This window comes from Mobula birostris, chromosome 8 (assembly GCF_030028105.1).
Source record: "Mobula birostris isolate sMobBir1 chromosome 8, sMobBir1.hap1, whole genome shotgun sequence".
Taxonomy (NCBI): Eukaryota; Metazoa; Chordata; class Chondrichthyes; order Myliobatiformes; family Myliobatidae; genus Mobula; species Mobula birostris.
The window spans coordinates 129,958,937-129,986,600 of NC_092377.1; the positions used below are offsets into that span (position 1 = coordinate 129,958,937).

Genomic DNA, 27,664 nt, shown 5'->3' on the forward strand with positions numbered 1-27,664 from the left:
ATTCCTCTTCTATACTTGATAGCTCTTACCTTCACACCAGTTATCCACCTGTTCTTCACATACATGTAGAGCATATTGGGGTTTTCCTTAATCCTACTGGCCAAGGCCTTCTCACGCGCCCTTCTAGCACTCCTAAATCCATTCTTCAATTCCTTCTGTGGGCGTAAATATGCTTATTGCTTCCTTTTTACAAGTTGTTCGTAATCTCTTTTCAATCATTGTTCTTTCACCGTATTGTCCCTTCCCTTCCTCAATGGAACAAACCTATCCTGGAGTCCACACTTTGATTGTACATTTCCCTAAGTACATCTATTCCCAGTTTATGCACCCCAGTTCCTGCCTAATAGCTTCAGAATTCCCCTCCTTCAATTAAATACTTTCACATACCATCTGCTCCTATCCTTGTCTAAGGCTATGTATGGTAAAGGTTGTGATCACTATCCCCAAAATGCTCACCGACTGAGCAATCTGATACGTGACCTGGTACATTGCCTAGCACCAGATCCAGTCTGGTCTCTCCCTGCTAGTTGGCCTGTCCACATATTGATTCGATAATCATTCGTGGACACACCTCACAAATTCTGTTCTACCTAAACCTTTTGCACTAAGGAGTGCAAGTCAGTATTAAGGAAGCTGAAATCACGTGTAGCCCCCTGGTAAACCTCAGGCTCGCTCAGCTCGCTTTAGTCAAGGGGGAGCAGCCTTCGGCCCCGTCAAACTGAGCAATCAAGTTTGTGTAGATGCTGTGTGATGTACCCCACCATGCCAAATAACAGACAGTACACTATATGTGATTAAATGATTACATTTTATAATTCTTACTTTGACTATGTAGATAGTAAAGGAACATAATAAGAACTGTTTTTTAAAAAAGAAAAATGCGCCATTATTATTAGCCAGTTCGTGCACACATCGTTGGAGCTCTTACAGAAACGGGTCCTCTTTCCTCCAGTCGATGTTCGCCGAACTCTGCCGACCCACGAATGGGACCACCCTCGGTGATCGACAAAACGCTCTACTCGAGTCTGTCCACGTCTCCACTCCTCGCCGAAGACCCTGCGCCTCGGACTCCCGCTCGGGGTCCGTTCCGTCGCTCAGTTTACAGCATCGCGTCTTCTCTCTCTGTTCCCATCCGCCTTCTGCCCAAAGCCCGCGAAAACAATAGCTTACAGACACACAAGAAAGAATAAAATCTATCCCAATTGGTTAGCAAATGAATACAATTCTCGTTATCAGTAATTATAACCCAAGCAAGCTGCTAGAGAGAGAACCACTGTCTCAGTGGTTAACATCACAGAGAAGCCATTTTTTTTAACATACTGTAACAAAGAGGTCATTTTATTAGTGTTAGCAATAACATAAAAGAAGAAACCCCTTATACACGCATGAAAACACCCTGTTATTTTCCCACCTTTCCATAATCTGCCTCCCAATCATCCTCAGTGTCTCTGTTGCTATTGACTTAAATAGGAACCTGAGGGGTAACATTTTCACCAAGAGATGGGTCTATGGGATGAGCTGCCAGAGGAAGAGGGTGAGACAGGTGCATTGACAACGTTTAAAGGACAGTTGACCAGGGACATGGATTGGGAACCTGAAGCTGAATATAGGTCAGGCATGGCAAATGAGACTAAATTAGATGGGGATCTACGCTCAGTGACCACTTTATTAGATACACCTACTGGTTAATGCAAATATCTAGTCAGCTAATGGCGTGACAGCAATTCAATGCATAAAAGCATGCAGACAAGACCAAGAGGTTCATTTGTTGTTCAGACCAAACCTCAGAATGGGGAAGAGATGTGATCTAAGTGACTCTGACTATGGAACAATTGTTGGTGCCAGATGAGGTGGTTTGAGTATCTCAGAAACTGCTGACCTCCCGGGATTTTCACACACAACAGTCTCCAGAGTTTACGGAGAATGGTGTAAAATAGAACATCCAGTGAGTGGAAGTTCTGTGGGTGCAAATGCCTTGTTAATGAGAGAGGTCAGAGGAGAATGTCCAGACTGGTTCAGGGTGTCAGTAAATAATCACACATTACAACAGTGGTGTGTAGAAGAGCATCTCTGAATGCACAACTTGTGGAACCTGAAGTGGATGTGATGCAGTAGGAGAAGATCACACTGGGTTCTACCCTTAAAGTGGCCACTGAGTGAAAGTCACCATAGGCCAGCTAATCGCACCGGCCTGTTGCCATGCTGTATGAGTCTTTGATATTGAAATATCCATGTACTGAATACTAACATTCAACATAATAATTTGCTTTGATGAGTATAGTTTATTCAGAAAGGAGCATCAGAGACTGAAAAGGTCACGACACCGAAACCACACACAAGATTCTATCAATACGGGAGAGAATGCAAAAGGGTATGATTGTTTTATCGATCGAGATTGACTTAACATTGGATTACAAAACTAAAAATGGGCCCTCAAATTTGTAGAATATGTTGAAGGAACAGGCAGTTGAGGAAAAGGAAGCCAGACGTCAGTGGAGAGCTGGAGATCGCGTGGTTGCCATCGAGCATGAATCCTGTCAAAGAAAAGTGACACAGTGTTAGTATTCATACAGGGAAGGGATGTGTGTGTGTGTGTGTGTGTGTGTGTGTGTGTGTGTGTGCGTGTGTGTGTGTGTGTGTGAGAGAGAGAGAGAGAGACGGAAGGAGCGGGGGGAGAGAGAGAGACGGACGGAAGGAAGGGGGAGGGGGAGCTATTGGTGATGTTCACACCTAGGACTTCAAACAAGACACCTATGGATGTACCTTTGAACAGAGTGTTTAAGGTAGAACAAGAGTTGCGCACACAATGAATACAGCAGATTTAAAGGCCCCAGTAGTTTTATTGTTTTTGACGTACCTGCAGTACTTCTCCTTTTGAGTGGGCCAATGCTGAAAGTTCCTGTTTGCTTAGTGCCTCCAGCATTCCTAGCGATTCTCTGGAGTGGACAATTCTGAAATATACACAAGAGGTATCACTGCTTGTTATCATGCAGAACAGAGGGACCTAGAGGAACAGATGCAGTCTTTCCTGAAAGTGTGACACAGACGGACAAGGTGGTGAAGATGGCAGGATATCGTATTATTGGTGTACAGGACATCAGTGAGACTGCACGGAGTACTTCGTCACGCAGCTTTAGGAAGGGTGTCAGTAAGCTGAAGAGGATGCAGCAAAGATTCAGGAGGATGTGACCAGGACAGGAGAGCTTGAGATATGAGAGGCTGGGCAGGCCGGGACTGATGTCTCTGGAGCGAAAGAAGCTAAGGGGTGACCTAATGAAGGTTTACAGGATTACAGAGGATGTACAGGAGCCAGAAGACCCACATTCAGTTTTTCAGCAGCAGCTTTATCCTCTCTGCCATCAGATTAATGACTGGCCCAGTTGCATTATTGTTTTTCTGTTATGACTTATAGACATATTTTATGCCATGCATGATACTGCTGCCACAAAAGAACGAATTTCACATCAAACACAAAGGCGGGATTCGTAGTAATGTGGGTCCATGTCCACAGATCTCTCACAGTTGCCAAGCAACTTGATAAGGTGCTTAAAGAGACTTATGGTGCATTTGCCGTAATTAGGTAGGGGATTGAGTTCAAGATCAATAAAGAAATGTTGCAGCTCTTCAAATTCTGGTTAGACCACACTTGGGGTATTGTGTTGGAGTTTGTTGGCTTCATTATAGAGAGGACCTGGAAGCTTTAGAGAGGGTGCAGAGGAGATTTACCAGGATGCTACATGGACTAGAGATCCTGCCTTATGAGGAAAGATTAAGCAAGTTAGGGATTTTCTCTTTAGGGTGAAGGAGGATGTGAAGGAGGATAATAGCGGTGTGCAAGATGATGAGAGGCATAGATGGAGTGGAATGGCAGCAACTTTTTCCTAGAGCAGCCATGGGTCATACATTAGGGCATACGTTAAAAGCGATTGGAAGAAAGTATAGGGTAGGGTAGGAGTGGTATGTGTGTGGCACGCACAGCCAGATGTGGTGGTAGAAGCACCACGTATTAATGATACATAAGAGACTCTGAAGTACATGGATGGAAGAGAAATGGATGGCTCTGTGGGAGGGAATGGTTAGATTGATCTTGGAGCAGGTTAAAAGGTCGGCACAACATTGTGGGCTGAAGGGCCTGTACTGTGCTGTTCTGTTCTATGTTCTATATAAGACAGTGTTAATAAACATGATTCTGATTCTGAAACGTGGGCAGATGGGATTAGGTTACAAGGGACACTTTAGTCAGCATGGACCAGTTGGGCTGAAGGGCTTGTTTTTGTGCTGTCTGACTCTATGACGGTATAAAGAAACCTAACCCTATGCCATCTAATGTGTGTGACTAAGGAGATGAAACATTTTAATTTAATAGAGTGGTTAGTTGAGAAGTAAGATTTTATCATCTCGGATTTCCTCAAGGTTTATTGCAGATTGGGTCCGTAGTAAAGAAGGCAAGTGCAGTATTAGCGTTCATTTTGAAAGCACTAAAATAGAAGGATGTAATGCTGAAGCTTTATAAAGTGCTGGTCAGACCATATTTGGGACACTGTGAGCAAGTTTGAACCCCACATCTAAGGAAGGATGTGCTGGCTCTGGTGAAGGCTGAGAGATGGTTTATAAATTTTAATGTACGAAGAAAGTTTCATGTCTCTGGTCCTGTTCTCAGTGGAGATCAGAGGGATGTTGCGGGGGCAGGGGGGGGGGGGATAATCTCACTGAAACACACAAGGTACTGAAAGGCTTGGGTAGAATGGACATGGAGAGAATGTTTCCATCAACAGGAGAGTCTAGGATCTGAGGCACAGATTCAGAATAAAGTGATGTCCCTTTAGAACAGAGACAAAGTTCAATTTCTTCAGCCAGGGGGTGGTGAATCTATGGAATTCATTGCCACAGACCGCTGGGGAGGCCAATTGATTGGATATATTTAAGGTGGAGGTAGATAGGCTCATAATCAGTCAGGGCATCAAAGAGAATGGCGTTGAGAAAATCTAGACATGATTGAATGATGGGGAAAATCTGATGCCTCCAAAGAACATCCTTTGCGTGGAACACACACAAAAGTTGCTGGTGAACGCAGCAGGCTAGGCAGCATCTCTAGGAAGAGGTGCAGTCGACGTTTCAGGCCGAGACCCTTCGTCAGAACCTTTGCATGGATGCTGCATGATCTGCTGAGTTTCTCCAGCGTTTTGTGTGTGTTACTCTGCATTTCCAGCATTTGCAGTCAATAACCTTGACATTGAGTTTGGAGGCTTGTGTGTCTCATTGACCTGGAGAGGTCTGCTGGCTGGAGTCAGGTTATTATGCTTTGGCTCTTCGTAAGGTCACTCATGCCAAACAGGTCAAAGGGTAGAGGTCAGACTGTGTGGTTTACTAGTCCTCCAAGTTCAGGAGATCAGATCAGGGCGAACAACCTTGATTGGTCAAACAAAATTGTTACCGAAACAGCAACGAAGAATCCTACATCTGAGTGTGATGGTATTGCTGGGTCTCCACCGGGGACTAGCATGTCTGAAAGTAGAGAACCCTGAGAAGTTGCTACTGACATGATAAAGGAAGCCCTGAAACCACCAAGACCAAGACCAAAAAATGGTCAAGGGTAGACAGAGATGGAAGACCTTTATTGCTCCCCTAAGCATCAGCAGCGTGGGGGCAGTAAGTAAGCAGATTTGATGGGCATAATAGGCTATTTCTGCTCCTGTATCTTATGGTCTTATTAATGTATCAGCGTAGCCACAAGGATGGGATGTGGGCTTACCAGTGAGCACTGGGTCGTTCGGAAATTGCACAGCTGAATTTGACAATGCACATAGACATCATTCACCTCGCCCTGAAACTTAAAAGCTGAGAATTTGAATCGGCAAATGGGGGAGACGCCGCTTTCTTCAATCACCACCTCACTGAGAGAATTCGGGCACCTGCGTAAAAAATAAATAAGAAAACATATTAGACAGTGGGAGTGCTGGAGCTACTCAGATTGGCAAAGCTAACTCCGTTTCTCATACAGAACGTGTAGGACCTCAGCATCCATGGAAAGCAGTAGACAGTCGGCGTTTCAGCCCAAGACCCCTCATCAGTACTGGGAAGCCAGAAGACGGCGGCAAGGGAACGGAAGGAGTAGGAGGACAAGCTAGAAGGTGGTACGTGCTCCTCCCCTTCCCCGAAACACCTTATTCTGGCTTTGCACCCCTCCTTTCCAGGGCTGATAAATAGACTCAGCCTGAAACTTCAACTAATCATCCCCTGGCATGGATGCTGCCTGACCTGCTGAGTTTCTCCAGCGTGTTGTGTGTGTGTTACTCTTCATTTCCAGCATCTGCAGAATCCCTTATGTTTATAACTGTTTCCCTATTTCCGACCTGCTGTGTTCTTCCAATCTGTTTTGCTTTGTTACTGTTTCGGAATGTACGTATCCTTTGAAAGTGTATGCATTAATTGGTATAGGTGTATCTTTGTATCGTGTACCGAGATACAGTGAGGCTTTGGCCTGCCTGTCATCCACCCCGATAATTTAATATGCAAGTGCATCGAGGTAGTGAAAATGAGAAACAGATTGCAGAACATAGCTTTACTGAGAAGCGTTATAGTGTTACAGAGGGTGGTCTGGAATGCGTGGTCTGTATCACAGTTTTATGCAGCAACAGCTTGGCTCGTGGCCACAAGATGCTGCCGGGTGTTGTGAATACGGCTCAGCACTTCACGGAAACCAACCTCCCCTCTATGGATTGTGTCTGCACTTCCCACTGCCTCGGTAAAGCAGCCAGCATAATCAAAGACCCCACCCACCCGGGACATGCTCTCTTCTTCCCACCCCCATCAGGAAGAAAGTACAAAAGCCTGAAACCACAGACCACCAGACACAAGGAGAGCATCTATCGGGCTATTACAAGACTACTGAATGGTCCCTATTACGATAAGATGGACTCTAGACCTCACAATCTACCTTGCCGTCACCCTGCACTTAGCTGTCTGACTGCAGTGCACTTTCTCTGTAACTGTAACACTTTATTCTGCATTCTGTTATTTTCCCCGCTCTACCCTGATGCACAGATGTGATGAAATGATCTGTACGGATGGCGTGCAAGATGAAGCTTTTCAAAGTAGCTCAGCACGTGTGACAATAATAAACTAATTTTCCAATTAACCACCAACTCAACTTGAATGTTAAACTTAAAGGAATGCTGAACTCGAACTCCCCACCTCCTATGCACTCTAATTTCTGAATGATCTCTGGAGCCATAGAGCACTACGCCACAGATAAAGGCTCTTTGACCCATCTAGTCCGTGGTGACCATCTTCTGCCTTGTCCCATGCCCCCGTACCCAGACTATTTCGCTCTCAACCATATACCTATCCAAACTTATCTCAGAACCCACATCCACCACTTCTGTTGGTAGCCCAATCCATATTTTCATCACCCTCTGAGTGAAGATAGTCCACACTTTATTCTTCATAACAAAGTGCATCACAATACCGCCATGGATGGCCCCAAGCCCGGCTGCGAAAGGAGGAGGGTTGGACAAGGGGTATGCAAACCCACCCTGTAAAAACCCAGGGCTACAGAAACGCCAACAGATGCTCCAAAGACCTCATCCCTGGGAGAGAAAGGATCTTTGCCCAGAAGATGTATGAAATCACGTGGTGAAAGTGGAAGCCACAGGGCTGATCAAACTTCTACAGGCCCAGGGCAGAGGAACTTGGCGAGCTGCTGTTGGCATACTATGCCCCAGTGGTGATGACGGGTTTAACAAGAAAAAATAGTGCAAAACACATTTCCCTCCACTGCATTCCATCTGCCAATTCTTTCCCAATTCTCCCAATCAGCACAAGACTCCCTTCCTCCGAGACGTACTTACTGATTGGTTATAAGTCCCCATTTAACCTGTGATGACGGGTCGCTTATGGGAGTGGCCCAGCAGTTCTCCAGTGTCGCTACGAACTGGTCAGCATCAAGGCCCTGGACGTGAATCCCGATGTAAACCTGACTCCCGACATCGAGGAAGATGGGCGTCTCGGTGTAGGCCTGGCTGTATCGCGCATCGCGGTACATGATCATTGTCGCTTCGAAGCGCTCGGTACCAGTAGGCAACACGATGCTTACAACGCTGTTTAATGAAAGGAAGACTTGCTTGAAATCACAGAACATAGGGCAGTAACAACAATGATGAAACTACAACAAAGAACCACAATAACATACGAGAAGTAGGCTATTGCAAAATCTATCTTGCCTCACCATTCATAAGACATTGGACATTGAACAGTACAGAACAGGAAATGGTCCTTCGGCCCCCCAATGTTGTGCAAAACCAATTAAAATAGTAAACAAATGTCCAACTAAACTAATCCCTTCTTCCTACATAATGTCCATATCTTTCCATTCCTTGAACATTCATGTGCCTATCTAAGGACTTCTTAAATTCCTCTCCGGTATCTGCCTCCACCACCACCCCTGGCAGCACAATCCAGGCATCCACCACTCTCTGTGTAAAAAGATTCCCTCTCACATCTCCTTTATCTGGAATTACACATCTTGACCCTGGAGAGAAAGATGCTCAGTAATTTTCATCATCTTAAGGACATTGATCAGACGGTTGTAGACTCAGCCAGCTCCATCATAGGCATAACCCTCCTCTCCCCACCATTGAGGAAAGTTTCAAAAGGTGGCCCCTCAGGTATGGGGCACCCATCATTAAGGTCCCTGACAATCAGGATCATGGCCTCTTCTCATTACTGCCATTGGGGAGGAGGTACAGGAGCCTGAAGACCTACTCTCAATGATTCAGGAACACCTTCTTCCCCTCTGCCATCAGATTTCTGAACAGTCAATGAACCCATGGACACTACCTCATCATTTGTCTATGTTTACACCATTTGTTTCTTCGTATAATTTATGCTTTTTTTTCACTGCACTCCCTCCGCAAAACAACAGACTTCATGTCAGCTGAGTCAGTGATAATAAACCGGGTTCTGATTCTGGAGAAATACAACATCTCAGTTTTAATGGCATGCCTCGTTATTCCGGGGCTGGTAAATTACCTCACTGAGCCCGTACATTGTTGGGATGTGGGAGGTAACGGGGTCAGGAGATGTTTTCTGATGCTAATTAAGATCGGCGCCCGTTCCATCAGCACCCCACTCACCAGCCCCATGAACAATCCCTCCCTCCACCTCCGGAACACACTGGGCATATTCGACAGAATACACCATGCTTACTTACCCTGGGCTACTCCAACAGCCCTTTCTGAAATCTCCTCCCAGCTCTGCCTGCTCGGTAAAGAAGGCAGTGGGGGTGGGGGGTGCTGGCAGGGAACAGTGTCTCCCACAGGATTCCACCCCCTCCCTTTCTGACTCAGAAATCTGTCAGCCATTCATTCGGTGCTGCTGGATCTGAACCTTGGGATCCTTCCCGACCAGAAACGCAACCATGTGACTATTTCCCCCACACAGACTGCACCAAAGAGGTGGCTCACTCCCACCTTGTCACGGGAGGTGGTCAGGGATTATGTAAAAAAATAATGGTCCTGTCAATGAAACCCAGCAACTGTTGAAAATTAATAAAAATTAAAGTTGTTGACAATGATACACCAGGCGACATAAAGACCTTACCTCTTCACAATGCTCCCCAAAGGAAGGGACAGATTAATTGTCAGCGGGACTGCGCAGGAGAATTCTACGGATAGTGTCCGGTTCCTTACAACAATTCCATTTCCTGCACCATTATATCCGTGGACAGTGTTGGAATGTATAAAGTGTGTTCTATTTACCTAGTTGTTAGAAAACATCATATTATTGAGTCATAGAGTATGGAAGTGAGCCCTTCGGCCCAACTCATCAATACTTGAGTGTCCATATTAACTTTGTCCCTCTTTCCTCATAGATGCTGTCTGACCTGCTGAGTGTTTCAAGATTCAAGATTGTTTATTATTATTCTTTAGTAAACAGGCGTAAAGGAGAACGAAATGATTGTTACTCTGGATCCAATGCAGCATAACACACATACACACACATCATTAGCTTAAAAACACAAAATATAAGAGTAACCACTCTCGTAAAATACAATGTACTCATTTGTTTGAGCGTGAGATGAGATGAAGGTGTCCCTTTAGAACAGAGATGAGGAGGAATTCATTTTGCCAGAGGGTGGTGAATCCGTGAAACTTATTGCCACAGATAGTTGTGGGGGCTAAGTTATTGAGTGTATTTTATGTGAATGTTGATAGGTTCCTGATTAGAAAGGGCGTCAAAGGTTATGGTGAGAAAGCAGGAGAATGGGGTTGAGAGGGATAATAAATCAGCCATGATGGAATGGCGGAGCAGACTCCCTGATGGGAGTGGGACAAGCAGTCCCTGAGCATCTCTGGAGCTGCACACTCCAGCATACTCTGAGATTGTAGGCATTGAATTGTACAGCACAGATTCAGCCCACCCTGTCTAGGTCAATTGTAATTCCCCTCCATAATAATCGTGCGTTAATCTCATACCTCTCCATGTCCGGTTCATGCAGATACGTGCCCAGATGACACGCAAATACGGGTACTGCTCCTGCCCCCACTGCCTCCTCTGGCAGCTCATTCCACAATCACGAAGAAGGCACGCCCGCACTTCCACCCCATTAGGAGTTTGGCGAAATTTTCTATATCACCAAAGGAGCTGGAAGACTTCTCCAGATGTACCATGGAGAGCATTCTGATGGTTTGCATCACCACCTGGTACAGAAGCTTCCGAGCACAGGATCGCAAGAGGCTGCAGTGTGGTGAGGTGAAGACCCAGCTATCTCGATCAGGAGCACTGCCCCCCAACCATCGGGGACAGCTTCTAGAGGAGGTGTTTCAGTGTCACTCAGTGTAAGACATGCCCTCTTCTCAATACTAGAGAAAGACCCGCACTCAATGGTTTAGGAACAATTTCTTCCCTATCACCATCAAATTTCCGGTTGCTCCCTAAGCACTTAGATCACTCTTCCTCTTTTGCACTACTTACGTATTTACAGGGTTGAAAGGTCAAATGCTAGTCAGCACGCACTTAAGGTGAGACACGGTAAGTTTAATTGCGATGTGAGGAGCAAGTTTTTTTAAACCGAGATTAATGTGTGCCTGGAATGTACTGCCAGGAGTGCTGGAAGTGTTATTTAGATAAATAAGCGTATGAATGTGTGAAGTAAAAGGAATCTGACAGTACGCTATGGGATAAAGGGCAGGAGGTGGGTAACCAGAGGGACGTAGGAGGGGGGAGGAGAAGGGGGAGGGGGGCCAGAAGAATGAGAGAAATCAACGGGGGAATTGGAATTTGCTGTTGGAATTGGTTTATTGTCATCACGTGTACCAAGATACTGTACAGTGAAAAGCTTGTCTCGCATACTGTTCATACAGATAAGATCATTACTCAGTACATTGGGGTAGAACAAGGTAAAACAATAACAGATTGCAGAATAAAGTATAACAATTACAGAGAAAGTGCAGTGCAGGTAAACGATAAAGTGCAAGGTAGATTGTGAGGCTAAGAGTCCAATTCGTTTCGTTGGAACTATGGAACTACAGTATCCCATAACAGCAGGATGGAAGCTGCATTTGAGGCTCGTGGTATGTACTCTCAGACTTTTGCATCTTCTGCCCAATGTGAGAGGGAAGAAGAGGAACTGGCCGTGATCGGGGTTGGAGGGGTAGTCTTTGATTATGCTGGATGCTTCACCAAGGCAGTGGGAAGCTTAGACAGAGTGAAGCTGATTCCTGTGACGTGCTGAGTTGTGTCCATGATTCTTTGGATGTTTCTTGCGGTTATGGTCAGAGCAGTTGCCATCGCAAGCCGTGATGCATTCAGATAGGATGCTTGCATGGGACATCGATAAGTGTTGGTATAAGTTATCAAGGACACGCCAGATTTCTTTTTGTAAAGACAACCCCAGAAGGACTAGCATATAAAAGCAAGGATGTACAGCTTAGGCTTTATAAGGCGCTGGTCAGACTGCATTTGGAAGTTAGTACTTTGACAAAAATTGGTAAGGGTGGACGGGGACATGCCAGATTTCTCCAGCCTGGGTCTGACATCATTGTGGCAGTAGAGGAGGCTATGGACAGGCATGTTGGTGTGGGAATGGCATGTGGAATTGAAATTATGGCTACTGGGATCAATATATAGGGGGAACGTCGACTCAGACCATGAGAGGCCTGCGTCGGGCCTTTTCATGCCTTACAAGGGGCAGATTGGAAGTCTGTGTGGGGCGCTAATCAATATATAATTGGTATGTAATTACCTGGAGCTTCGAGCCGCAGGATCTTTGATGGCTGTTGAAAGTGAACATAGTCCTCCCGTGGCTGAGACTGGCCTTGCAGTTGGGATCATTCAGGTGAAGAGATTGAGCCACCCACCCATCGCTGAATAAAAGGCAGCGTGCGAATGAGATGCTGCTGTTGGAGCCATTGCACGTTAGCTTGTAGTCTGCAAAAGGAAGGCCATTTCCGTCAGTAACTGAGAATTGACAGGGTCGGTTTCCGAGTAAACAACACCAATAGCCTGCCCAGGTACAAACAGGTGTACACCATGGACAGTAAAGTTCACCAACACTTCCAATCCTTCAAGGGGGTAAAGATATTTGACATGCCCGATTAAACCTCTCAAATGTTTATCGATGAGGGTTCTTATTAATGGATACCACCTTGCTGAGGCATCACCTCTTAAAGATGTTCTGGATGTTATCACTGCACCATGAATGGATGTGTCATGGCTTGTACTGCAATTGCTCTTCCCATAGCCACAAGAGACTGCTGAGAGCTGTGGACACAGCTCAGCACATCACGGAAACCAGCCTCCCCTCCATGGACTCTGTCTACATTTTTCACTGCCTCGGTAAAACAACTAGCATGATCAAAGACCCACCCACCCTGGAAATTCTCTCTTCTTCCTCCTCCCATCAGGCAGAAGACACAAAACCCTGAAAACACAAACCACTAGCTCAAGGACACCTTCTGCCCTGCTGTTACTAGGCCATTAAATGGTTCACTAGTTTAATTAGTTGCACTCTTGATCTTGAAATCTACTATATTGCCTTGCACATTATTGTTTACCTGAACTGCATTTTTTCTGTAGCTGTTACAATTTATTCTGCATTTTTATTGTTTGACCTTTGCACTGTGTAATGAATTGATCTGTATCAATCTAATGCAATACAGGTTGTCCACTGTATCTCAGTACATAAACCGTTTTCAGTTCAATTTCTTGATGGGGTCCCTATCCCTCGGGCATGAAATTGATGAGAACAAGGTTGGTATTTAACTGAGTGGGTAAACAGACTGGTCCAGATAGGGTAATGGATCATACCCCATCTAGCTAACTGACTATTCTAGTTAGAATGCCGAATAAAGGCCATAAGACACAGAGCATAGAGCTAGAATATAGGACATTAAACTTGGAACAATACAGCACAGAAACAGGACCTTCAAGCCTCACGTCTGTATCCAACATGAATCCGTTCTGCCTGCCGCACATTCCAGGCTCCCACCATGCTCTGTATGAAAAGCTTGCCCCGCAGATCTCCACTGAACTTAAATGTATGCCTTTTGGTGTTGGACATGTCAACCTGGGAATAAGATGCCAGCTGACTACCCTATCTATGCCTCTCATAATTTTATACACTTCTATCAGGTCTCCCCTCATCCTCCACTGCTCCAGAGAAAACAACCCAAGTTTGTTCAACCTTGCTTTGCAGCACATACCCTCTAATCCAGCAAGCATGCCGGTGAACTTCTTCCTGCATCTCCTCCAAAGTTTCCATATTCTTCCTCTGATGTGGCGAGCAGCACTGCACACGACACTCCAAGTGTGGCTGAACCTAGGTTTTATACAGCTGCAACGTGCCACGTTCTCTCTCCTGTATTTATCCCCAACCGATGAAGGCAGGCATGCCATTTGCTTTCTTCCCCAACTTGTCTTCTTACGTTGCCACTTACGATGGTCTTGAACCCCAACATCCCTCTGTATATATGTGCTGTTAGGGGCCCTGCCCGTAACTGTCTGCATTTCCCTTACAAGTGCAGCACCTCACACTTGCCTGGATGAAGCTCAACCCAGATCTGTGACCGATTTATATCCCGTTACATCTTTTGAAAGCCCTCTTCACTGTTCACAACACGGCAATTGTTATGTCATCTGTATGTAAACTAACCAACCTACCTCCAGAGAAAAACCTTGTTTTACATGCCATCCATACAGAACATTTCATTAGAGCCCCTGTATCCAACACATCATCCAGTGCAATATCCCCCATCTCCAAAGGAATCCTACCACTAACCACCTCCCCACCTCTCCCACTTTCCACAGGGATTTCTCCCTCTGCGACTCCCCTGTCCATCCATCCCTGTCCACAGGTCTCCCTCTCGGCACCTATCTCTGCAAGCGGCCCAACTGCCACACCTTCTCATTCACTTCCTCCCTCAGCTCCATTCAGTGGTCCCAAACAGTCCTACTAGGTGAAGCGATACTTCACCTGTGAGTCTGCTGGGGTCGTCCACTGTGCCCAGTGTTCTGATACGGTTCTATATTGGTGACACCAGTCGTAAACTGGGGGACCACTTGGTCGAACACCAACGCTCCATCCACCAAAAGCGGAACTTCCCAGTGGCCGAACATTTTAATTCTGATTCCCATACCCATTCAGAAATGGGCTCCATGGCCTCTTCTTGTGTCAAGATGAGGCCACCCTCAGGGTGGAGGAGCTACAGCCTCCGACCTGATGGCATGAATATCGATTTCCCCTCTTCTTCTATTACCCACTCTAGCCTTTTACCTCTTCCTATCTCTATCACCTCTCCCTGGGTCCCATCCTCCTTCCCTTTCTCCTATGGTCCGTTCTCTTTGCCTATCAGATTTCTTCCTCTCTAGCTCTTTGTCTTCCCTACCCACCTGGCTTCACCTATCAGCTTTTAGCTATCCTCCTTCCATTCCCTCCACCTTGTGTCTTCCCCTTTCCTTATCAGTTCTGAAGAAGGGCCTCGGCCCAAAACATCCACTGTTGATACATTTCCACAAATTCTGACTGGCCTGCTGAGTTCCTCCAACATTTTTTGTGAGTTGCTTTGGATTTCCGGTACCTTCAGACTTTCTCGTGTTCATTATTTCATTGCACTGCTGCGTTGAGGAGTACAAGGGAAAAGCATAAAAAAGTATAATAAACTGCGGCAATTACAGAGAAAATATAGTGCAGGCAGACAGTAAGGTGTAAGGTCATGACGAAGTGGACTATAAGGTCGAGAGTCCATCTTGTCATACTGGAGGACTATTCAATAGTCTTCTAACAGCAGGGTAAAAGCTGTCCTTGAGCCTGCCGATGGGGTGGGGGGTAAAGAGAGAGTGTCCATGGGAGGTGAGGTCTTTGATTATGTTGGCTGATTTACTGAACTGGTGAGAAGTACAGACAGAGTACATGGAGGGGAGACCAGTTTCAGTGATATACTGAGCTGTGTCCATAACTCTCTGCAGGGCAGTTACTGTCAAGCCGTGATGCATCCAGATTGGATGTATTCCCAATGCTTCATCCATAAGAATCACTGAAGGCCAATGGGGAAATGCTGGATTTCTTGTGTGGAAGTCTAAGCTATAGATGTGTCGTGGACAGTATATTGACTGGCTGCATCACAGCCTGATGTGGAAACACCAATGCCCTTGAACGGCTCAATCATCAGGCTCTTGAACTAAAGGGGATAACTTCACTCATCTTCACTTGCCTTATCATTGAAATGTACCAAAAACCAATGGACCCAGTTACCAGGACTCTGCGTCTTATGTTCTTGCTATGGACGTATTTATTTATCTATTGATCAGTTAATCTGTCTATTTGTTTGTTTATTCACTCATTCATCCATCCATCAATTAATCTTTCTATTTATTTATTGATTGACAATTGCTGTCCTTTGCACAATGATTGAATGCCCAAGTTGGTGAGATCTTTCATTGATTCTGTTATGTCTAATATTCTATTATGGATTCATTGAATATGCCCATAAGAAAATGAATCTCAATGTTATAGATGTTGACATATATGTCCTTTGATAATTTCTCTTTGAACTTTGAAACCAGGGTATGACTAGAATATAAAATCAAGGATGTACTGCTGAGAATTTATAAGGCACAGGCTAGACCACGTTTGGAATATTGTGAGCAGTTTTGGGCCCCGTATCTAATGAAGAATGTACTGACATTGGATAGCGTCCAGAAGAGGTCTACAAGAAGGATCAGAGAAAGAAAAGCTTAATTATGAGGAGCGTTTGATGTCTTTGAGCGTGTCTTGATGGAGATCACAAGGATGGGGAAGGGGGTCTATCTTATTGAGACTGCCTGATAGTAGAAGTCCTGGACAGAGTGGACGTTGAGGGGACTTTTCCATCTCTATGATGCCACAGCATCAGAGTATTTAGAACTAAGATGAGGTGGAATTTATTCAGCCAGCAAGTGGTGAATCTGAGGAATTTGTTCCAAATTTGGGTGTATTTAAGGCGAACATTTTTAGATTCTTGATCAGTAGGGGGTTTTGAGGGTTATGGAGGGAGAGTGGAGTTGAAAAACATAACAACGTTTGAATGGCAGACTCAATGGGCTAAATAGTTTAATTCTTCCCCTAAACCTCGTGTTGCACCTGTGCAAGAATGCACTTTGCTTTTTACACTAAAATGGGCTTTATTTCATGTTCTAATTGTGTTCTTTCTTCAAAAAAATATAGTTTAATTTATGCTTAGTTTGTATTTTTCTCTGAACATCGCTTCCAATGTCTTTAATTTTAATTTAGCTCTGTGATTATATGATGCTAATTGTCAACGATGATGTTACAAGCATTTCACTGCACACGTGCCTGACAATACACTAGACTTTGACTTTGACAGCCTGGTATGGCAGAGAGTTACAGGTTCAGCCACCTCCATCATTATTGAGGATATCTTCAAGAGGCTGTGTCTCAAGGAGGCGGCACCCATGGTCGAGTACCCTCGCCCTCCGGAACATGCTCTCCTATTATTACCATAATAAGGGAGGAAGCACATGAGCCTGAAGATTCACTCTCAATGAATCAGGTACAGCTTCATCCCTTCCACCATTAGATTCCTGAACAGTCCATGAATGCTACGGTATCATGCTATTCCTCTTTCATACTAATTATCTTTTGCTGCTTGCAGCATTTTTGTGCCTTGCACTGTACTGTTGCCGCAAAACAACAAATTTCACAGCATAGGAATGTCAGAGATAATTAACGTGATTGAGATACTCGCTACTTCCAGAGTAACGTGTACCCTATTGGCCTCCATCAGCCTTGTAGTACTTGCTGTAATAAATAAACATAATTGCAAACTTATCAGCTGTTCAATGGCGAACAAAATTAATTCAGGAAGAAGAGCTTGCTCCATTACCGTAAGTGCGGTGATTGGCGAGATTGGTTGTCGTATTACAGAAGCAGCCGTAATTGCCTCCTCGCTCTCCACACCACTCTTCAGCCGTGCATTCCTGATCTCTGCATGGATTGGTTATCGCTGAGGAAAACACCGGGGCGTTAGTTCACCGCGAGAATCAAACCTCGATGGATCTACACACACAGACATTCAATGTTGACACAAACCTGGCTAAATAGTCTACCCCTCCCCGCTCGCCCCCTGTGGGTCGTGGAGTGATACACAAGGTTAAATAGAACAATGTTGCACAGAGTCAGAGAGACCGCAGAGTACATTACCCCGAGAGCAGCATTACAGGTACTAGAGGTTAGACCACACTTGGAGAATTGTTATCAGTTGTGGCCACCTCATTATAGGAAGAATGCGTAAATTTTCGAGAGGGGGAAGAGGAGTTTTACCAGGACGCTGCCAGGATTAGAGAACATGTCTTAGGAGGAAAGGTAAAACAAACTAGGCTTTTCTCTTTGGAATGAAGGATGATGTGAGGAGACGCAATGGGGGTGTCTAAGGCAATAGGGGCACAGATGAATAGACATCCAGGGACATTTTCCAGAGTGGCATTGGCTAATACTAGAGGGCATTCCTTTTAAGTCAAGTGAGGAATATTTAGGGGAGATGGCCGAAGGGTGGGCTTTTACACCGAGAGTGGTAAATGCATGAAACACACTGCTGGAGTGTAGTAGAGGCAGATACATTAAGGACATTTAAGGGCCTCTAGGTAGGGATATGAGTGAAAAGAAAAATGGAGGACTACGTGGGAAGGAATGGTTATACAGACTGTGCAGTAGGTTAAAAAGTCGGCACAACATTGTCTTATGAGGATAGATTGAGCGAGCTAGGGCTTTTCTTTTTGAAGGGAAGGAGGATGAGAGGCTACTTTATGGAGGTGTACAAGATAAGAGGGATCAATAGAGTAGAGAGCCAGAGACGTTTTTTCCAATACAAGGGGGCATAATTTTAAGATGTCTGGAGGTGGGGGTGTGGGGAAGATGTCAGAGGCAATTCAAACATAAGTTTTTTTGCAGAGAGTAGTGTGTGTGTGGAACACACTGCCAGCATAGTGGTAGTAGATGAAAATACTCGGGAGATATTGAAGAGACTCTCAGATAGGCAGACGAATTATAGGAAATGGAGGTCTATATAGGAGGGAAGTGTTAGATTGATCTTAGGCTAGGTTAAAAGGCCAGCACGCATCATGGGCCAAAGGGCCTGTACAGAGCTGTTGATCCCTAGGGGAAAGAAGAGTGGCTAAAATGGGGTGGATAATACCACGAGGGGAATAGGCAGGGTGAGGGCATCGTCTTTTCCTCTCATTCGGGAAAATTAAGAACTAGAAGGCAGAGGTTCAGAGTGGAATGGGAAAGATTTAATAGGACCATTTTACTGAAAGGGTGGCTTAGATGTGCAGTGAGCTGCCATTGAATGTGATTAGGGCAGGTATAATAACAATTTTAAAAAGACGTTTGGAAAGGTAAACGGATAGGAAAGGTTTGAAGGGATATAGACCAAATGCAGGAAAATGAAACTAGCTTGGACTGGACACCGTGGTTGGCATGGATTGGTGGGGCTGAGGGGCCTGTTTCCTCTAACTCGATGAGAAACTGAATGAGCGGAGCTTGTTTAGCCAACAGAGGCTGGGTCTGTCCTTCCTGAAGGCTGAAGGGGGGACTTAATCGAGGCATACTAGGTCACCAAAGGCAGATCAGATTTAGTAACCTTCTTTCCAGAGCAGAGATGGCTAAAGGTTTAGGGTGAGCATAGGCCGGTTTGGAGGAATCTGTTTTTATAATCCCTCCCTCACCAGACGGTGTTTGGGATCTGGGAAACCCTGCCTGAGCACCAGTGCTTTCCAGCACCCCGTCATTCACTGTTCAGAGTAAACTCTTCACCATCCTCAGACCTACATGAGAACATAAGAAAATCTGACTGAGTGGTGCCACGACAACAATCTCTCACTCAATGGCAGCAAAACCAAAGTGCTGATTGTTGACAACATGAGGAGGAAGTCGGAGGCCCATGAGGCAGTCCTCATTAGGGGATCAGAGGTGGAGAGGGTCAGTAACTCTAAGTTGTTAGGCATTATCATTTCAGATATCTGTCCTGGAACCACCACATAAATGCCATCAAAATTAAGGCACGACAATATCTCTATTGTCATAGAAGTTTACGTAGATTCAGCTTGTTACTTAAAAGTTTTGCAAACTTCCATAGATACACAGTGGAGAGTATCCTGACTAGCTGCGTCACAGCCTGGTACAGAAACACCAATGCCCAGGATCAGAAAAGTACACTGATTTTGTTCATTTACTAATTAATCAAAAGCACGCATACCAGGATGAATTCCTCCATCGATAACTATTAGGAATTAGTACACAATTTTATAGCGCTGTAGCAGTATTGGGAGTGTTCTAATTGACTCCATATTTCATTTAAATACATAATATATTACTCAGTTAAATGGTAGTTTGTCTTTTTATACCATTTTAATTATTTCCATGAAACTTCAGCTAATAAGGACAGATGCTTAATTGAGCTAAAACGTACTGGTCCTGATGTTCCCCAATGAACTAGAATCCTTTGTATTGCCATTTGAATTTTTTTGTATTTGCACACTTTGTCATCTTCTGCACATTGGTTCTTTGCCAGTCTTTATTTATGTCCAACTTTTCATAAATTCCATTGTATTTCTTTTTATGTAAATGCTTGCAAGAAATTGAATCACATGGTGGTGTATACATACTTTGGTAAGAAGGACCTGCCCAAAGTCCAGGGAATTTTGGTACATTATCACAAATATATCTATTACAACTACTGCCAATTCTTTCAGTGTCCTTAAATGTATCCCACCAGGACCAGCGGACATGTCTACCAGTTTGTTGATCACTACACTCTTTAGTGTCAATGACTGTATCGAGGTCCTCACTTCCCATTGCAGCCCTAAAATCTCCCTTTGTCATGTTCGACGTGTCTTTGTGAAAACTAACAGAAAATAGTCACTCAAGGCCTCAGCGATATCCACATAAACTATTATAAATTACCCCCTCTCATCTTACAAGTTCCTACGTCCACGTAAGCAACCTTTTCCGTTTTATACAATTACCAAAACTTGTACTGTCCTTTTTTTATATCTTGCGTTACTTTACTTAGATAATCATTCTTCTGCTTCTTTATTGATCTCTTTATGGTTCTTTCTTTCTTTATAAAGTCTTCCTAATCTTTCAGTTTCCCACTAACTTGCTCTGGAACTAAGGTCACCCTGACCAAAATAAAATTGAGAAGAATTCCTCCCAAGACCCCTTGCACCTGAAGTTATGCCCCCTGATACCACACACTTCTTTCATGTGGCGGGAGACTTTCTAGAATATAGGAATGAACAAAAATATATTTGTAGTTCTTACGGCAAATTCTGGGATTGCGCAAGGCGGGAATATGCACCCCCTCGAGGATGCATCCTTTCTCGTAAGTGGTGATGGCTCTGCAAAGCCGTGTACCATTCGTGCCATGGAGGCACAGATCGTACACACAGGACTTGTAAAAGTTCTCAGGGTCCAGACGACGGTGACAGGCAGCGAAGGGTCCCGCGATGTCGAGGATGATGGAGCACAGGGACTCAAAAGAGGGAGACTGGGGACACCGAAGTTCGGTCACGTTGGAGTTATCTTCACACCTACAGGAGAACAGAATTCAGTGCATGGCAGGCCAGTTATGGTAGGAGGCCATTTTGTCTGCGTGTGACCTGTTCCCCCGTGAGATTGTGTGTGTGAAGGAGGGGTACCCCATGTGTGTGTGAACGATTGACAGAAGGAGACAGAGAGAGAGAGAGAGAGAGAGAGAGAGAGAGAGAGAGAGAGAGAGGGATATCCCCTCCAGTGGTGGGTCAAAGGACCTGTTTCTGTGCTGTACAACTTGATGCATCTGATACTCAGTGATGCTAATCCATTTCCTTTGCCTTCACATTCTCATCCGCTCTCGCCACCAAACCCTTCCCCTCCACCTCCAAGAGTCTCCCCTCGCCCAGACTCCAGCTGGAAATTTACAGTGATTGGTTAATCCTCTGAGCCTGGATCTCTGGGTTGTGGGACAGAACCGCCTCCTCCAGGAAGCAGTTAAGCAGTTACACAGGTTGCGGGGGTGCTAAGGAATGTAGACAACAGGCCTGTCTTTATTAGTCAGCGAATGTAGGTATAAAACTCTGGTCTAGAGTATCGCATTCAGTTCTGGTCACCATAGTACAGGAAGGATGTTGAGGATTCGAGGAGGGTGCAGAAGAGGTTGCCCAGGATGCTATTTGTATCAGAGGGTATGAACTATAAGGACTATTTGGACTAACCTCGGTTGTTTTCTCTGTAGGGGCCAAGGCTGAGGGAGAGCGGATGGAAGTTTATGAGATTACGAGAGAGGTAGAAAGAGTAGACACGTAGAATAGTTTCCTACAATCCAGAAATATCTAATATCAGAGGATATGCATTTAAGGTGAGAGGGGGAAAGTTGAAAGGAGGTGTGCGGGGCAAATTAAACTGCACTCAGCCCCTCTTACACAATGTCCATATCCCTGTATATTCATGTGTCTCTCTCTAAGAGCCTCGTAAATGCACCTATCGTATCAGCCTTCACCAACGCCCTCCCCCCAGCAACGCATTCCAGGCCCCCACCACTCTCATTGACCCACACAATTGCTTTGAACTTGTCCCTGCTCACCTTAAATGTATGCCCTCTAGTATTAGATATTTCAACCCTGAGGAGAAAGAAACCGCCAGTCTACTCTTTCTATGCCTCTCATCATCTTATAGACTGCTATCAGGCCTCTGCCGCTCCAGAGAAGACAATAGGGTGGGGAAGAGAGTGTTTGGCACTCTTCCTTCATCATTCCAGGCACTGAGTACAGGAGATGGGACGTCATGCTACAACCTATACAAGATGTTGGTGAGACCACACTTGGAGTACTGTACTGTATGCAGTTCTTGCCACCCAGCTATGGGAAGAATGCCATTAGACTGGGGAGGGTGCAGGAGCGACTCACAGGGATGTTACCAGTGATGGAGAGGCTGGACAGGCTGGGACTGTTTTCCTGGAGTGAAGGGGGCTGAGGGGTGACCTGATAGAGGTTTATAAACCATGAGGGGGAAAGATAAGGTGGATGGTCACAGTATTCCCCTGGGGTCAGGGAATCTAAAACCAGGGGGCAAGACGGGAAGGAGAAGATTTAAACGTACAGGTTTCCATAGACGACGAATGTAAGGAGTTGATGGAGGAAGTGGCAGAACCAGGTACATCAAAGACCTTCAGAAGATATTTGGACAAGTACTTGGACAGGAAAAGTTCAGAGGGATTGATTGTGGAGTGGGTTAGTAGGTTGACTGAACACTGTGGGCCGAATGGCCTATCCTGGCTGTTCTGCTCCATGTTCTAAGATGCTTTCCCTCAGCGAATGGGACTGTATAAACAAGTGTTCTGCAAGCCGTTCCCACCTCTGAGAGCTGTTGGTGATTCCCCAGGCGTAGCCGGGCTCGCTGCCATTTCTGGAAGGCTCCAGATCGTCATCAGAAGGATCGTCATTCCAGTTGCCACACATCCCACGCAGGAGGCCGGCAGAGGACAGTCCTACCCTCACAAAGATGGTCCCCTCCCCATCGAAACGCACGTCCAGCTGGGACGCTGTGACTGCTATGACATCACCACCCACACTGGATACGCGGGCGAGGGAGGGGCTGGTGAAGGGTAGAGAGATGAGTGCCCCGTTCATCTGAGAGGAAAAGCAAAGTGAGAAGTTAGTTTGGTTGTCCACTTGATACCATTCTGTCTTCCTCCACACCGTCCCATCACTCAGACCCGAGGTCAGACACAGAGTAAAGATCCCTCGACAATGTCCCATCACACACTACCGGGGTCAGACACAGAGTAAAGCTCCCTCCACACTGTCCCATCGCACACTCCTGGCATCAGATGCAGAGTGAGGCTCCTTCCACACCGTCCCATCAACTCTGAGTTTATTGTCTGATGCTCAAGCCTATGTATGCACAGGTGCAAAGAAAAACTTGCTTGCCGCAGCATCGCAGGTACTGAGCGTCGGAGACACAACATTCACAAGCACGGTAGTATAAAGGTCAGCGCAGCATTTTACAGCACCAGCCTCACTGATCGTGGTCCAGTTCACGTCGCTATCTGCAAGGAGATTTCACTTTTCCCCATGACCACATGGGTTTTCTCCTGGTGCTCCAGTTCCTCCCACAGTAACCAAAGGGTTGGTAAGTTGTGGGCATCCTATGTTGACACTAGAAGTTTGGCAACACTTGCGGGCTGCATTACGCTGCACAATACTCTATGCAATCACTACTACAGTCTATAACAGTCACTATTCTGGTCTATGCTGCTGACTCTCCTCCTCTCTACACACTCTAGTCTACCTCCTACTGTACGCTACTCACTGAACTCACTACGCTACTCGCCGCGCTGCTTGGCTCTTCGTGGTTCATCCCTCGCCACTCACCGTCGGCGGCCTTCCCCTTTCAAGTACGAAGTCGGCGCCCACCAGCTGGACCCTGACACGGGTGACCCCCTCTGCCATCTCGCCCTCCTGCCACTTCTCCGCCGTCACTCGAAACCAGGGGACGGAGGCATTGCAGCAGACCTCGGCCAGCGTGTGTGTGCAGTAACCCCGGAGGTTGGCCAGTCGGCTGTCGAAGGTGAGGAGATGGGCCCCTGCGCCTGTGACGGTGCAGAGGGCCTGGGCGGTGAAGCAGCCCCTCCTGCCCCCGCGGATGGTGCACACCTCCCCAGCCCCGCAGCCCAAGGGGACGCACTGGACCCTTCTTCCCTGGGAGCACCGGCACACCTCCGCACACTCTGGAGACACCCTTAGCTCTCCCAACTGCAAATAGACAGAAAGACATTAGTTCCTGGCTGAGAGACAGCCACTGTAACAGTGTGTAAAGACACTGGCTCGAATCTCCGGAATACGGGTTCGATTCCAACCTCCTGCCCTGCGTATTTATGTGCAAATTAGAATATGTGTGTGCATTAGAGACAGTGTGTGCGTGTGTGTGTCTGTGTGTGTGCGCGCTTGTGCGTGAGAGAGAGACTGAGAGAGACGCATGGAGATAATACACGTGTTTATGCATGTTAGAGACCATGTGTGCGAAACACAGTGTGGGAGTGAGGAAACTGCATACGTGTAACAACTCACACAAAATGCTGGAGAAACTCCACAGGCCAGGCAAAAGAGTAAAAGAGTTGACGTTTCTGGCCCAGACCTCGTCGACTGTTTACACTTTTCCATAGATGTTGCTTGGTCTGCTGAGTTCCTCCAGCATTTTGTGTGTTGTTTTGGATTTCCAGTATCTGCAGATTTTCCCGGGTTTGTATACGTGTATGTGCTGGTGAAATAGGTAATGTGTGGGTACTTTAGATACAGTACATGAGAGAGACAGACAGATCGGGACAGAGACAGATTCAGAGAGCCAGAGCAATTGAGAGAGCGAGAGAGGGCCAGAGAGAGCCAACGAGACGACACAGTGCCATAGTGATAGAGAGCCAAAAAGAGCCGAGAGCGAGAGCGCCAGAAAGAGCCGAGAGCGAGAGCGCCAGAAAGAACCAGAGAGCGAGAGAGACAGAGAGCGCTACACAGAGCCAGGGCGAGAGAGCCAGAAAGTGCCAGAGAGCATGACGCAGAGCCAGAGCGAGAGAGAGACAGAGACAGAGAGCGTGACACGGAGCCAGAGTGAGAGAGCCAGAAAAAGCCAGAGAACTGGAGAGACAGAGTGCGTGACGCACAGCCAGAGCGAGAGAGCCAGAAAGTGCGAGAGAGAGTGACGCAGAGCCAGAGCGAGAGAGAGAGCGCCAGAGAGGCGACACAGGGCCAGAGAGAGAGCGCATGACGCAGAGCGAAGGAGGGAGAGCGCTAGGGGGGAGCGCGAACGGGAGGGGGGAGAGCGAGCGACAGAGGGAGTGTGCACGCACCACACGGAGCGAGCTGGAGGGGGAGAGCGCGCGAGCCACACGGAGCGAGACAGCGAGAGCGCGAGATATAGAGATAGAGATAGAGACGCAAAGCCAGAGCGAGCGAGAGAGGTAGACAGCGAGACGCAGAGCCACTGTGAGCGAGAGAGCACGAATGAGTATGTAAATGTGTGTGGAAAAGCTCGCAGCATTAGGCCACAGTGGTTCACGGGTCCATTTGTGGGTAAGACCGCGACGAGACTGAGCTCTTGCCTTCATGTAGACACCGTGATGCAAACAGCCGCAGCGATCCGGGGGGACGCATTCGCTCCCGTCGCGGATGTAGCCCGGATCACAGAAACACCCTTCCGAGCACGACTCGTTGCAGTGTAAAGCGGGGGAACTGAAGACACAATCCAGGCCGCACTCATTCCCACACGCCTCATAGTGACTGTTGGCCGGACACCGGATGCCTGGAAGAGAGAACGACAGAATAAACCTCGCCAACGCTCTGCGCAATACTCTCAAACCTTCTCTACAAGACTCTGTACATTTTGCTGCCTCGGTGAAGCCAGGAAAGCTTGTCGTACCCCTGCTTCCCCCGGAAGCTAAAGAAATTCAGCGTGTTCCCGATACCCCTCCCCCGATTTATTACCATCATCCATAGAAAGTACACCGCGTGAGGCGGGGTCTTTGATTTATTGGCTGTTTTTCTAAGGCAGCGAGGTAAACATGCGCTATGAAAAACTTACTTGCAGTAACATCACAGGCACATGTCAGCATCAGATAAACCATATTCACAAGAAAAAACATATTTTACAAGGAAGAGCACAATTAGAACAACAAAAGTTCATTGTAGTGCAAAGTTGATATACTGAGGCGGTGATTAGGGGTGTGCCGGTTGGTTCAGGAACCGAATTGTTGAAGGAAAGTAGCTGTTCCTGAACCTGGTGATGTGGGACTTCAGGCTTCTGTATCTCCTGCCCCACGGGAGCCGTGAGAAGATGGCATGGCCCTTTGATAATGGATTTTGCCGCCTTGAGTCAGTACTTAGTTAGGGGCTACCATTAGGTACCTACGTGCTCGGAGGACATTCCGAAAACGGCTGTGATAAGCTCGTTTAGCCTCTGAGTTTCTACGCATGTCATTTGGGCTGAAAAGTACAGTAGAGACTTTCTAACGGCTGGACGTCAGTGCATCCAAACCCGAGCACCGACAGTATCTTATATCTCCACACTTTCCGAGAGCTTAAGACAACATGAGTTGATTATTCACCCTTCGAAGTTCCAGTTTGGGTTGTCAACCATCCCATCTCCTCAGAAACCCCTCCTATCAAAAGTAGTCGCTAAATGGATTTCGCTCCATCGCACACTACTAAAAATCTGCAGAAGTTTTAGGCATGGTGAATTTCTGTCACCGCTTCATTCCGCGGGCTGCTCAACTTATACTTACCCTCTATAGTGCACTTAAAGGAAATGCCCATAATCACATGCTTGTCTGGTCAGTCCACATAACCCGGGCATTTGATGACACCAAACAAGCTCTTTCCAACGCGACCCGACTAGCGCACCCGCTCCGCAACACAGCTCTGGCCTTTACTACTGATGCTTCTGACGCTGTGTGTGCTGTGCACGAATACTTGGTCGGAGGTGTGTGGCGTCTCCTCGTATTTCTTCAGCCGGCAGTTCAGTCCCTCCGAAAGGAAGTACAGCATGTTTGACCGTGAGCTTCTTGGTTTCTATCTGACTGTCAGCCATTTTCGTTTTCTTCTAGAGGGTCGTTTGTTGACCACAACCCCCCCCCCCCCGAACGCGATGGCCAAAATATCAGCCCCCTGGTCTGCACGGCAGCAACGCCAATTGACCTACTTATCAGAGTTCACAACTGACATATAACATATCAAGGGAAAAATAATGCTGTGGCTGACTGCCTCTCATGGCCTGTCGTTCAGGCCATACACATAGGAGTTGGTTATGCTGGCATGGCAGCCGACCAAGCTACTGACCCAGAGGATCAGGTTTACCGAAAAGCAGTCAATGGGCCTGCGGTTGGATGACATTAAGTTCGGGGAAGCTGGGGCTCTCTCTCGTACAATGTGTCATCCGGTCGCCCTGATTCCATGGTGCCAGCAATCTGTAGGCGGACTTTTTTTTATGAGCTTTGACCTGCGACTAATCCAGACCGGAAGTTTTGAGAGGAGGGGACTTCAATCAGGTCCACAGCCCGAGTACAAAAGGGACTCCTTATTGAAATGAAGGAGGATGAGAGGCAACTTTCTGGAGGTGTACAAGACGATAAGAGGGATCGAT

General features: G+C 46.5%; 1 protein-coding gene across 1 annotated transcript; it reads right to left on the bottom strand.

The window, feature by feature from the left end:
- Window positions 1-864: 864 nt before the first annotated feature.
- LOC140202061 (alpha-tectorin-like) lies at window positions 865-27,112 on the bottom strand. The gene is made up of 12 exons (XM_072266918.1): window positions 26,995-27,112; window positions 25,629-25,828; window positions 23,908-24,288; window positions 22,889-23,163; window positions 20,819-21,087; window positions 17,382-17,501; window positions 12,245-12,429; window positions 9,601-9,758; window positions 7,851-8,099; window positions 5,753-5,912; window positions 2,858-2,951; window positions 865-2,534 (listed from the first exon to the last, which is right to left on the bottom strand). The coding sequence occupies exons 1-12, from the start codon at window positions 27,110-27,112 to the stop codon at window positions 2,434-2,436; spliced, it is 2,310 nt and encodes a 769-aa protein (XP_072123019.1). The 3' UTR covers window positions 865-2,433.
- Between the last annotated feature and the right edge of the window lie 552 nt (window positions 27,113-27,664).